We start from the raw sequence: 12,093 nt of genomic DNA, 5'->3' as shown, positions 1-12,093 counted from the left end.
TGAATCAATTTTAATCATATGTTTCGGTTTTCGATCTTTGTTCTCTCACTCCATTTGTATTTTTATGTTTTTGCATTTTAATTATTTTGTTAACTTAGTTTTATTTTTGAAAAAACCAAAAACAAAATCCCCCCGTTTTCGTAAATAATGTTTATACTTGTGAATATCTTTGTGAATATTATACTTTGTTTTAATTTTAATTGTTTAATTGTTTGACAATGACAGGTGTACCCTCAATCCCCGGAATAGAACGATCCCTATTTACTTATACTAGTAACGATATTTTCAGGGTTAAATTATGCGCTTCCCAAAAGCGACATCAGTGTGGTGGTACGTTGGGATCGGCGGCGGGGGAGTTGGGCTGTGGTTGGTACGGTATGGGCTGTAAGACTAGATCAAAGTAGGGCAGGGTAGTTACTGTGTTGCTGATTGGTGTCGCCGACTATGGGTCATATTCTGGCGGTGACACAATGTTGGTGGGGATCCAACACGGGTGCACGGTGGGTATGATGACGGGTGGTGATGGTGGTGCAACTGCTTATTTGGGCTGAGGAGGATAGGCTAAATGTTCTCTTTGTAGTCTTGGAATTCTGGGCCTGGATTTTGCTTGTGGGCCCCTTTTCGACCTTTGCTGGTGTTTTGTTTAAGTTTTTTGCTTTTTTAGTGTTAGTTTGGTTATTTTTTCCAATAAGTCCACATCCAAGTATGATATGTGTCTCGATCTACACATTAACGTGTGCCTTGCCTATCCTAGCAAGGCGACCATTTGTACTAAAGTGGAAGCAACCTCCTAGTTGCAAGATGAAATGAAGTGTCACTGGAGTAGACTCCGTGAGGCAACATAATAGGAAATATATGCTACTTGTTATGATACTTCTCCTTAGTAGAGTTATATTTCCACTATGTCACCACTTGTACAAAGCAAATAGAGTAGTCAATCTCACACTATTTGCTAACTGGTGCATGTTAGAATACATTACTTATTGTAATTTGGGGTCAGGCTCTATGTTCCCTATCTATATTCTATGGTTTCATAAGAGAGTAGAGATACATTTTTATTTCTATTTTTAATTGAACTTTTATTTTTATTAACATATTAATTGATCAAAATATTATTTAGAAATTTTTAGTATACAAAATTATTTAAATGGAACTATGCCAAAAACCTTAACACACTACACTTTTTGCACAAAAAAAAAAAGTGTTGTGTGATGAAGGAAAGTGAATCACACAACATGTTTAATAAACTTACGTTGTATAAGGTGGTTAAAATGCTAAAGTTTTTTTCTAGAAGGTCATTGCACAACGGTTACAAGAATAATCTGCTGTGTGAATAAATAAATAAAATAGCGGCAGATTTCCCTCCTAGATCGACCCAAATTTGGCTCAAAATTGGTACTTCTTTGTACAACAGAATAGTTATATCTGTTGTATGAGTGTAGTTTACAAATTATCATACAACAGTTTTTTTTTTTTTTGTGTTGTATGATCAAGGAAGATATATTAGATGTTTCGATGCGTCTCCATACGCTACTCATTCCCCTGCTCCCAAATTGAACTTTGCTTACACAGAGCGGGAACTTTCCCTCCTTTGCTGCCGCAACTCAAATTTAATGTGTGTGGAATCAGACAACATAACCTCATTATGTGTTGTCTGATACATGAACACAAAATAAAAATAGCCAACAGCCGGTGTGTTTGACAACTTAATTGGCTAGGGATAATGACTTTTGTCTCCCACTTCATTTTTTTTCCAACACCCAGACGGCTAGACAGAACACCATCAAAGCACAATTTCTTTTTCATATGTCTTCTTCTATCCCCAAAAGACAAGTACCTTCATCTTCATCTACAACCAACCTCCGTGTCCGACTCCACTGAAACTTGTATCCCTGATCCCTAATCATCAACCCCTCAACTCCCGACCCCAAAATTTCTTCAACTGTCGAAACCCTAACTCGTTCTCTCTAACTTATTCGCGACCCTCTCATACTCTATCGCACTCCAACATAATTCCTGCCTCTACAAAGAACCAAAGAAGTAGTTAGTGAGGAGAGGAAGTAGTTAGCATTCCCCACCTCTCTCTTCTATCTTCTTTCTTTCCAAGCTCCACTCCCCCAACTCCAAACCCTATTTTCCCCTCCACTGCCTCTGTTTTCTGCCACGTCGATCAATACTTGTCTCGAACGAGCCAGTCCTAGACCTTGTACTAGATGATGTCCGACCAGCAACACGGAGATTCCAAGTTCGATCTCCGATCGGAATCTCTACCAGAAAGTCCACAAGCTCCTCGAATCGGCGCCGTTTCAGCTAGTTTCTGGTGATGTGAAGTTCACGGTGGTGGCCAAGGACTGGTTTTGTTAACTGGTACTTCTCTTGCCTCAAATTTTTATGTTTTTTAAATCGATTGTGTTTTAGGTTTGATTGATTTTCTTGTTAAAATGGATTTGGGGATTGGGGACGCTGCCGCGCCATCATGGACGCCACCAATGTATTCTTTTTGTCCGGTAAGCCTGTTTTCATCACCCCTCCCCCACCCCCCTTGTTGATTGAGGTCTTGGCTTTGATTTGGATTGGGAAAACCCTAATTACTTGCTGTTTAGTTTGGAGCAGTTGAAGCTTGAGGAATCTGGATAATAGAAGTTGGAGAAGGGAAAGTCGCTGGGTCAGTTTGAAATCAGAAATTGGTAAGGACCTTGAACTCTGTTTTGATTATAAGTAGCAGGATATGTGTAATTTTAAATTCTATGGTCATTCTCCGTAGTTGGTTGTAGTAAGATCTAGTTGGTTTCTTAGTGCTCTATTAGTTGGTTGTAGTAAGATCTAGTTGGTTTCTTAGTGCATATGTGTGAGTTTAGTTTGCTGAGTCTTTAGCAATGTGAATTAAGCATGTCATGATCTTTTGATTGTTGTTAAGTGCATGTCAAAATGTGTGTTTATGGACAAGTCTATATATGAGTTTAATTGTTAAGTTTATATATGAGTTTAATTGTTAAGTTGCCGGCTTCTCTATATCATTTTGTAATTTAATTATGTCTCATCCCCCAATATTGTTAAACAACTATTAGGTCCCAAAATCTTCAGAAGTTGGGGAATGAGCCAACATTTGTATTCTGAACTAGCACCCTTTATCAAGTGCTGTCTCATTATGCACCTTCTGTTGCAGAAAATTGTTGAGAGTGAAAACTCTTTAACCACAGCTTTGATATTATGTTAAGCAACCATTGGGCCTCAAGATTAAGTTGTTTGGGAAAGAGCCAATAATAATAATGTATACTCAGCTAACATCATATCTTCCTTATCCTGTCTCCTGTTTTGAATTCCTTTCCTCTATATGTTATTTTATCAGGGTTTCCTGTCTCAATCTTGAAACATGTTTTGGAATCAAATGATAGAATAAACCCTAGGAGAGCTTTCTCTCTCGCCCTAGCAAATCTCAGGCCGGTGACGGCCAGTACTCCCTTCCTCCTCATGCAGGCCTTCAAGATTATTGTTTGGAACTGCAGAGGCTTGAACAACACGGAAACCCAAGATGCCCTTGTGAGCATTATACGACAACAAAACCCTAGCCTTGTCTTTCTATCAGAAACCCTAGCCTCACCGGATCTCCTGACCTCTGTTTGACGTCGGATCAGTTTCGATGGTGTTGTCTGTGCACCGAAAGCAGAGGATTGTCGTGGTTTGGCTCTTTTTTGGCGTAATGAGGTCCTTGTTCGACTTCGACACTATTCTGCTCACCATATCGATGCAGAAGTTGGTGCTGTAGGGTCTCCAGGAGTTTTCGCTTTACTGGTCTTTATGGCGTAGCTACAACTGCGAATCGTGTCATCACCTGGAACCTATTACGTACTCTGGCCGCTCAGGTTCGTCTGCCATGGCTTGTTGCTGGCGATTTCAATGAGATCCTCAGTCATGCGGATAAATCGGGAGGTCCACCTCGCTCTATAGCACAAATGGCCCGATTCCGGCAAGCGTTGGTGGATTGTGAGTTAATTGACATGGGATTCGTCGGTCCTAGGTTTACCTGGTCTAATAGGTTTACCAAGGAACGGCTGGATCGTGCTTGTCAAAATGTGCAATGGAGAGAACTTTACCCTTTTTCTAGATGTCTTACTCTCCCTCTGAGTAGGTCCGATCACTGCCCTCTCCTCATTGAAGTGTCTCCGGAGCCAGCTGTTCGAACTCGAACACCTAAACTGTTTCGTTTTGAGGAGATGTGGTTACAGCATATGGACTGTTTGAACGTGGTTCAGCAAGGGTGGATGCTTCCAACTATAGGGGAACCAATGATGCAGGTTGGAAGGAAAATCAAACAAACAGGTCAACTTTTATTACGTTGGCATTCTGGAGTTTTCCAACAAAGACAAACTGAGATGAAGCTGATTCAGGGTAAATTGGACGTCTTGATGAAACAGAATTTCGAGCCCAGGCATTTTGATGTACAAAAGTCCCTACAGTTTCGCCTCAATGAATTGCTTTCGGCTAATGAAGCGTATTGGAGGCAGAGATCTAGAGTACAATGGCTCAAGGATGGGGATCGTAATACGGCGTTCTTCCATAGGCGAGCCTCTAATAGAAGGTGTCGCAATCGGGTCAAAGGTTTACTTAATGCTGAAGGACAATGGACTGTTGATCAAGGAGAAGTTAATGAGGTAATCCTAAAGTATTATGAAGACATTTTCAAGGCTGGTGGTTTTGATCCGGCAGCTACAGAAGCGGTCCTTGAGTGCTTGCATCCCAAGGTTTCTCCTGAAATGAATGCCGATCTCACAGCACCCTATTCTGACTCTGAAATAAAGAAGGCTCTATTTCAGATGCACCCTTCCAAGTCCCCGGGCCCGGATGGGATGTCCCCATGTTTCTTTCAGAAGTTTTGGTCAGTTGTTGAAAAGGATGTTTGTCTGGCAGTTAGGGAGATTCTCACTACAGGCCAGATCTCTCAAGAGTCCAACTTCACTCATCTCACATTGATTCCGAAAATTAAAGAGCCTAAGTCTGTCTCCGACTTGCGACCTATTGCGTTGTGCAATGTTGTATACAAAATTGCTTCCAAGGTTTTAGCAAACAGGTTGAAGGCAATTCTTCCGCAGATCATCTCACCTCTACAGAGTGCTTTCGTACCTGGGAGGTTGATTTCTGACAACACTCTTGTGGCAACCGAAATAGCTCATTTCATGAAGAAACTTCGTAATCAGGTAGATGGTTTTTTCTCCCTCAAGTTAGATATTTCCAAAGCTTATGATCGGTTGGAATGGCATTATTTGGAGGCAGTCTTGCTCAAGTTGGGTTTCTGTTCAACCTGGGTTCAGATTATTATGACAACAGTGACATCAGTTAGTTACTCGGTTTTAATCAATGGATCTCCTACAGGTTTTATCTTACCTACTAGGGGTATCCGGCAAGGGGACCCCCTCTCTCCATATTTATTCATCCTTTGTGCTGAGGGTCTTTCATCGTTGATCTCTTCTTCAGTTGAGCATGGAGTTGCTAAGGGCATTAAGATGTCTCCTACTGCTCCTACGATACATCATCTACTGTTTGAGGACGACAGCTTTCTTTTTGGTGAAGCAACAGTTCCAGAGTGTCACACTTTCAAGAACATATTAGAGACATATGCCAGGGCCTCGGGGCAACATATTAATCTCCAGAAGTCAAGTGTGGTTTTTAGTGGCAATGTCAATTTAAATAAGCGCAATGAGCTTGCGGCTATTTTGGGAGTTGAGTGTGTCACAGAGCATGGTTTATACCTCGGGCTTCCTATACATGTAGGGCAAAATAAGTCTGCTATTTTTGCCTATTTGAAGGAGCGGCTCACTAAGAAACTTGTCAGTTGGAGGTCTAAAATTCTCAGTATTGGAGGTAAGGAGTTACTTATTAAGGTGGTAGCTCAAACTCTGCCTAATTACGTTATGAACTGTTATGCTCTACCCAAATCTCTATGTGATGATCTTCAGCAACTTTGTTGTCAATTTTTTTGGGGAAGTTCTGATGACCGACGTCGAATTCATTGGCGGTCTTGGGAGAGAATGTGTCTCCCAAAAGAACAAGGAGGTATGGGCTTTAAATATTTGCATGCTCACAATCTTGCGATGCTTGCAAAACAAGGCTGGAGACTCCTTACTAATCCAAATTATCCTTATGGTTCTTTCCTTACGGCTGACATGGGTGAGAGGCCATCGTTTTCTTGGAGAAGCATTATGGAAGCTCGACCGGTGTTGCAAGCTGGTTTATCTTGGCGGATTGGGACTGGTGTTTCTGTTAGTATTTGGGATCATGATTGGATCCTTTCTGTCCCCCATCACTCTGTGGTTAAACCGTTGGATACCATCTTTGAAAGGGTTGCTGACTTGATCAACCCGGACACTTGGACCTGGGATGAGGCTGCTGTCCATACGTGTTTTGAATCATAGGTGGCTCACCGGGTTCTTTCTATCCCTCTTAGTCATCGAAATGGACACGACCGAGTTGCATGGAAGCTTCACAAGAAGGGTTTCTTTTCTGTGAAATCAGCTTATACAATAGCACGAGACTTCTCTATTGGCAATGTGTTTGCCTCTCCTTCTAATGGGGATCCTTATGGCCCGGTTTGGAGAGCCTTGTGGAAGGCTAAAGTCCCTAGTAAGGTGGCTATTTTTGGGTGGAGAGCAGTCCATAATCTCCTGCCTACCCGTGCTGCCTTATCTTTGAAGGGTTATAATGGGGACTTACAGTGTGTTGTTTGCTCTAATGGTGTGGAGACGGTGGAACACCTGTTCTGCCAATGTAGTTTGGCTAGAGAGATAGTGGGAGCTCCTCCCTTTATCATTCCGGTTTCCTCATTATCTTGGAAGGATTGGTTTTTAGAACGGGTTAACTCGCTGTCATCAGGTTGCTTTGAAAAATTGCTTGTGTTGCTTTGGAATATTTGGCAGAATAGGAATGACAAGTTATGGAGAGATTGCTCTAAGACTGGTCCTAGCATCGTGGCCTCTTCTATGGCATGGTTTGAGGAGTATTCCCAGGTCAATCAGGCTACTGTATCTCCTGATCGGCGAGGACCTACGGGTCAAACAAGATGGTTTCCTCCAGCGACTGGTACCTTAAAACTGAATGTTGATGGTGCGTTCCTATCGTCTATTCAGTATGGAGGTACAGGGGGAGTTCTCAGGAATGATCAAGGGGATTTTATTGCTGCCTTTTCCTACAGAGCTGAGTTTGTGCTCTCTCCATTACACGCTGAACTCTTAGCCTTGAAGTATGGGTTAGATTTCCTCCATGCTATGAATGTCACGAAGGTGGTCGTGGAAACTGATTGTTTAGTGGCAGTTCAGGCCATTAATTCTTCGACTGAGGATTTGTCTGAGCTAGGTGCTTTGATTCATGACATCAAAGGCCTTGTAGGTGTAGTGGGAGATGTTACAGTTGGTTTTACTCCTAGGCAGGCTAACAGAGTTGCTCATCGCCTAGCTAGTTATAGCTTTGATTCAAACATCCATCTTGATTGGTTTGGTCATGCTCCAGAGTTTGTACTGGATGCCCTCATGTACGATCATTATCGTATTTAGTAATAAAATCTCTTTTCTTTCAAAAAATCTTGAAACATGTTTTAAGTTCCATATTTCCTAAATTGAGTGTTGGAATCGCATCCATCTCCAAGCCTGTTGTTCATTTGAACTCCAAACAAAGCGCAACCTTGTAGGTGATAATGTCCTGCTGCAAAAGTGGCTATGTGAGAATAATGCAAAATGTTTTCTTTAGCATAATTTACCCCAACCTAACATAGGCTGACCCGAATAAAGAACTGTTCAGTAATTTGTGCTAGGGTAGGTATTAAGTAGATTGTGCATTATTTATACAACAACAAAAAAGCACATTTACGTAGATTGTGTTAAATTTCTACTTGTTTCTGACTATATCAGGAGCTCAGTTAAGGCCCTAGAGGTCTCTCATTTTGCTAGTTACTGATGTCACCGAAAACACGTGCATATAAGTATACCATTTTTCTTGTGCTCCTTGAATCCTTTTTATTTATTTATTTAATATTTTTTTAGAAGAGTGCTTCTTGAATCCTTAAGCCTGATGCTCTTGACTTTCATATTATCTTGTGCTTTACAAATTATGAAAATAATGTTTCTGAATACAGAGTTTGTGCATTTGGCCTCTCAATCAAGCTAATACTGCCCCTGTCCCAACCTACTGTGCATTCTGCAAGATTTGTGCTTATCAAATTAATACAATGAATTACCAAACAACTGCGTCTGAATAATTTTTAAAAAAATTTTAGGGACATATGTGTTGCTAGATTTGGTCTAATAAAAGCAAATCCACTCCGTGAGCTTTTGAACTTGATGACACCATATCAAGATACTAAATTGAATGGATGATTTTCAGTTTTTTGCAAGAGACGGGTTTTGCATGGATGGTTGTGCTACATTTTACCGCCGAGATGTATTCAAAGAAATCGTAAAATATGAGGTGAGGAAGCTCTTGCTTTTACTAACTAGGAAAAAAGGAGAAAGTGAGGAAATTGATAATATTTTACATGCCATGGTTGATCATTCTGATATACTTTTGTAGTGTGCGTTTGATAGCTCTATTATGAGAGTGATAGAAGCATTGCAGCCATTGGAACCTCAACAGAGAGATAGAGCTTGTATAAGGCTGAAGAAGGTATATATTTCATTGTAGTCTTATGTTTTGTGGATATCTTTCTGCATTATCTATTTGCTCTATCAACTAGTTATATGTGATTTTGTAGGCCAATGTTGCACTTAGAAAAAATGGAAAATGAGGAATATCTTGTTTATGTGAGTTCTGACAATGTTGCACTTGTTGTTATATGTGATTTTGCAGGACAATGTTGCACTTGTTGTTATATTAGAAAAACTGGAAAGTGAGGGCACTTGCGATGGAATTCAACTAGAATTTGTGTGGTACTATGTGTATTTGAATTAAAGATATGTTTTATATCATTAATCCTTGTGTTCTGAGTTCTGACACATTTGTGCTTCTTATCTATAGGCAAATACACACATATCTGCATAGGAACTTGTGGTTAGATGCGATGTTGCTCGTAAAGCTTTATGCAAAAGAAAAGGACTTCAAGTTGAGGTAACTAATATTTCTATTTTGTATATAAGCTGCATTAGTCTATATGTCCTAAACTTCTGACAATGTCTGAAATTATGAATTACCTAAAAGTGGGTGATAGAAAATGGGAAGAGATGTTGGGAGTGGAATGGCTTTAGGATCAAGTGTATTATTTGCTCCAGTTGCTGCTATTCTAGGGACCAGTCCATCTCTTCTATTATGATTAATCAGTTGGATGTTGTGAAGTGGGGCTGGCTTTTAGTATTTTCTGATTGGTTGTGTTTTTGTGTTTTTCTGGGTTCTTAATTGGTATCTTTTTCTGCGTTTGGAAGAAAAAAAAAACACACACACACACAAGAACACGTACAGGTAGAGAAGAGTCTCAATCAGCCAAGCTTTCCAACCCTATACCTAGAATATCTTCAGTGGTTGAAGTTTGTAATTGAAACAGTCATTTTGAATAGAATATCTTCAGATCTTTATTTTTTCTTTATCTCAGAAAGAGCTTTAATTAATAGGGTGAGGCTATTGCCACCCTATAATTTTCTTTGTTCACCCTACTTGCTAATTACACCTTATATTTTAATTTCAATTATTAGATTTACTTATCCAACTCATTTATCTTTCCAGGAATATCCTCCATCATATGACATATCAAATTAAAAAAGAAATTTTTTTAACGAAAATTTCTCATTTAATTTATATCAATTAAAAAAAGGTCTTAAAATATATTAAAGTTTCCTAATAAAATCATAATTTGATTTGCTTCCATTTTTTCCATTCAATTTCAATGTTCATTTATTCCAATCCATATTAAAAAAAGATTGATTTTTTTTAGTGTTTTAAATTTTTTACTTTCAGTGTTTATAAAGGTATTATAAATATTTTGATGAAGTTAACACTAATGGTTTTGTGAATTGAATAACGAATTAACGATGAGGACGCAACAAAAAGATAAAAAAAGAAAATTGTAATAAATTGAAAATTGGATGGAGAAGATGAAGATTAATGTTATCAGAAGAGAAATTAAGTATTTTTGTATTTAATTAGTTATGTATTTAGTTTTCCTTAAAAATTTAAATTTTAGAAAATTAGTATACTTATTAGTCATTTTGCATTTGGGTAATATAGTATTTCAATAATTCAAATAGGTGTACAAAGAAAATTGCAGGGTGGCAATAGCCGTGCCCTTAATTAATATATCTTGATCTGCTTGACTGTTGAGAAGGAAGAATATCCAGGTTCGTATTCAAGAGCATCAAACTCTGTTTCTGAGCCAGTGATAAATGTACAACTGAATGTGAGTAACATGAAAGTGTTATATTATATCATCTTTTCTTTTCCAGTATATTGCCAACTGGTAGTAGTAATAGGGACGTCATATAAGTTAGCAGTACTTTCTTACCTTGTCATTCGAAGTTTAAATATTTCCATAACCACTTGAGAGTTACTTGCAGAATTTCATTCAAGCTGTGTGGACTCATGGCTGACAAAATTGGGGACATGCTGCCCCTTGTGCAAGCATGATATGAGAACAAAACCTGTGAATCCTGATCGAGGTAAGAGAGTGGGGTGCATCCTTATTATTTACTGTTCCATAGTTGAGTCTTGTTTAAGTTTTCTGAATATTAAGACTCTGGGACAACCTATATTCTGGTACTTACAGTCCCTAGCTTTCTTGATTGTGATGTATGGGCCAATAATGAACTGGAAAATATCAAAGTTTGATTGTTACCAGTTTTCTGAAAACGTCTTAAGGTTGCATCTTATTCTTTTAAATCTGTTCTATTTCGAACATACATAGGCAACAGCTATAAATCTTGTTTTTTGGTCTACTTTTTAGTTAAAGGTAGCTGAGGTTGAATGCAAGTTGGCAATAGGTTCTGTTGAACATGTTGCTTTGTCTTTCCCAGCTCGTTCATGGCACTCCACTAGGGCATGCTAATATGCGCGTTTCTATTTAAGCCGCACTTGAGGAGAAAGTAAAAGTGTCATTTCCTGTGAAAGATGAAATTGAAATAGTGAAGCAGGCTTTGGGGAGTTGGGTAGCATGACCTAAACACTTGGTCATAAAATCACATGTCAAGGTTAGAACTCAGTATAATTCAACCTAGCTACTTTGATAAAAGTTCATTTGTTTGAAGATATTTACTCTTTAGATATATAGCATATATTTATGATATATAACTTACATTTATTTTTTATTCTAGAAACCTACCGAGGATAATGTTGAGAAGAAGAAGAAAACGAAAGAGATAGGGGAAGAGAGGTAGCAGCCAATACACCGAAGCGGATACTGATCAAGTGCGAAATGAGTGGGAGAAGTTTGTTGTCAACACATGTGCATCAGCCATGAAGTAGCGCGCTTGTTGCTGGTCCATTTTTGCTAAGGAAAGGATCTTTCTTTGTGCTTCTCTGCTGGTACATTGTCATGCACCATGTGTTGCATGTTTTGGAACAATGGATATATATGTATCAGCTTTTTTATGTCCCAAGTAGATGGGCATGCACTAGAATGCTTTTCTTGTTTAAAATGTTGGGTTCAATGATTAGTGGTTTGCAATGTTTATATTTGGTATGTAAATGGATCAAATGCACAATTTAATTAAGGAATGGAATATGTTCAAATAATCAAACAACAAAATAGATACAATGATAACTGCCCGTTGTCTGAATGGCCAAAAATGGGGACAAATCACACTGCAATCATTCATATCACACATCGATTTTTAACAAATCACTGTCTTCTAATCCACACTCACACAACAGAAGCAATTAAACTCTGTTATCGCAAAGTTAATCAGACAACAGAAGAAATTCTGTTATGTTGTCCCAAAATTAATCAGACAACAGTTATAGTCCAAGAACTGAAGTTTGAATATCAGTCAGACAACACACAAAATAAAAGTCTGTTGTCTGAGAAGCTCAACATACAACAACTTCAAAACTAGCACTGTTGTCTGAAGGCAGCGCCGTAACTGCCATGCAGCTGCGCCTGGCATCTGTCGAGCCACCTGCCGAGCC

At 39.0% G+C, this 12,093-nt stretch overlaps 1 protein-coding gene across 1 annotated transcript; it reads left to right on the top strand.

Moving 5' to 3' along the window:
• Positions 1-3,953: 3,953 nt before the first annotated feature.
• On the top strand, positions 3,954-9,094 carry LOC112184522. Its single transcript, XM_024322788.2, has 6 exons — positions 3,954-6,257; positions 6,411-7,522; positions 7,899-7,920; positions 8,557-8,649; positions 8,833-8,912; positions 9,001-9,094. Exons 1-6 carry the CDS (start codon positions 3,954-3,956, stop codon positions 9,092-9,094), a joined length of 3,705 nt encoding a protein of 1,234 aa, XP_024178556.2.
• The last annotated feature ends 2,999 nt before the right edge of the window (positions 9,095-12,093 follow it).

Source organism: Rosa chinensis, chromosome 2 (genome assembly GCF_002994745.2).
Source record: "Rosa chinensis cultivar Old Blush chromosome 2, RchiOBHm-V2, whole genome shotgun sequence".
NCBI classification, from domain to species: domain Eukaryota; kingdom Viridiplantae; phylum Streptophyta; class Magnoliopsida; order Rosales; family Rosaceae; genus Rosa; species Rosa chinensis.
This window is presented reverse-complemented; position numbering and strand designations above follow the sequence as displayed.

Excerpts from the sequence above, each read along its gene's own strand:
- LOC112184522 (XM_024322788.2), top strand. The coding sequence starts at position 3,954 with ATGGCCCGATTCCGGCAAGCGTTGGTGGATTGTGAGTTAATTGACATG. Across the intron at positions 7,921-8,556 it reads GCTCAGTTAAGGCCCTAGAG|TGTGCGTTTGATAGCTCTAT; the intron begins GTCTCTCATTTT and ends ATACTTTTGTAG. Across the intron at positions 8,913-9,000 it reads ATTCAACTAGAATTTGTGTG|GCAAATACACACATATCTGC; the intron begins GTACTATGTGTA and ends TCTTATCTATAG.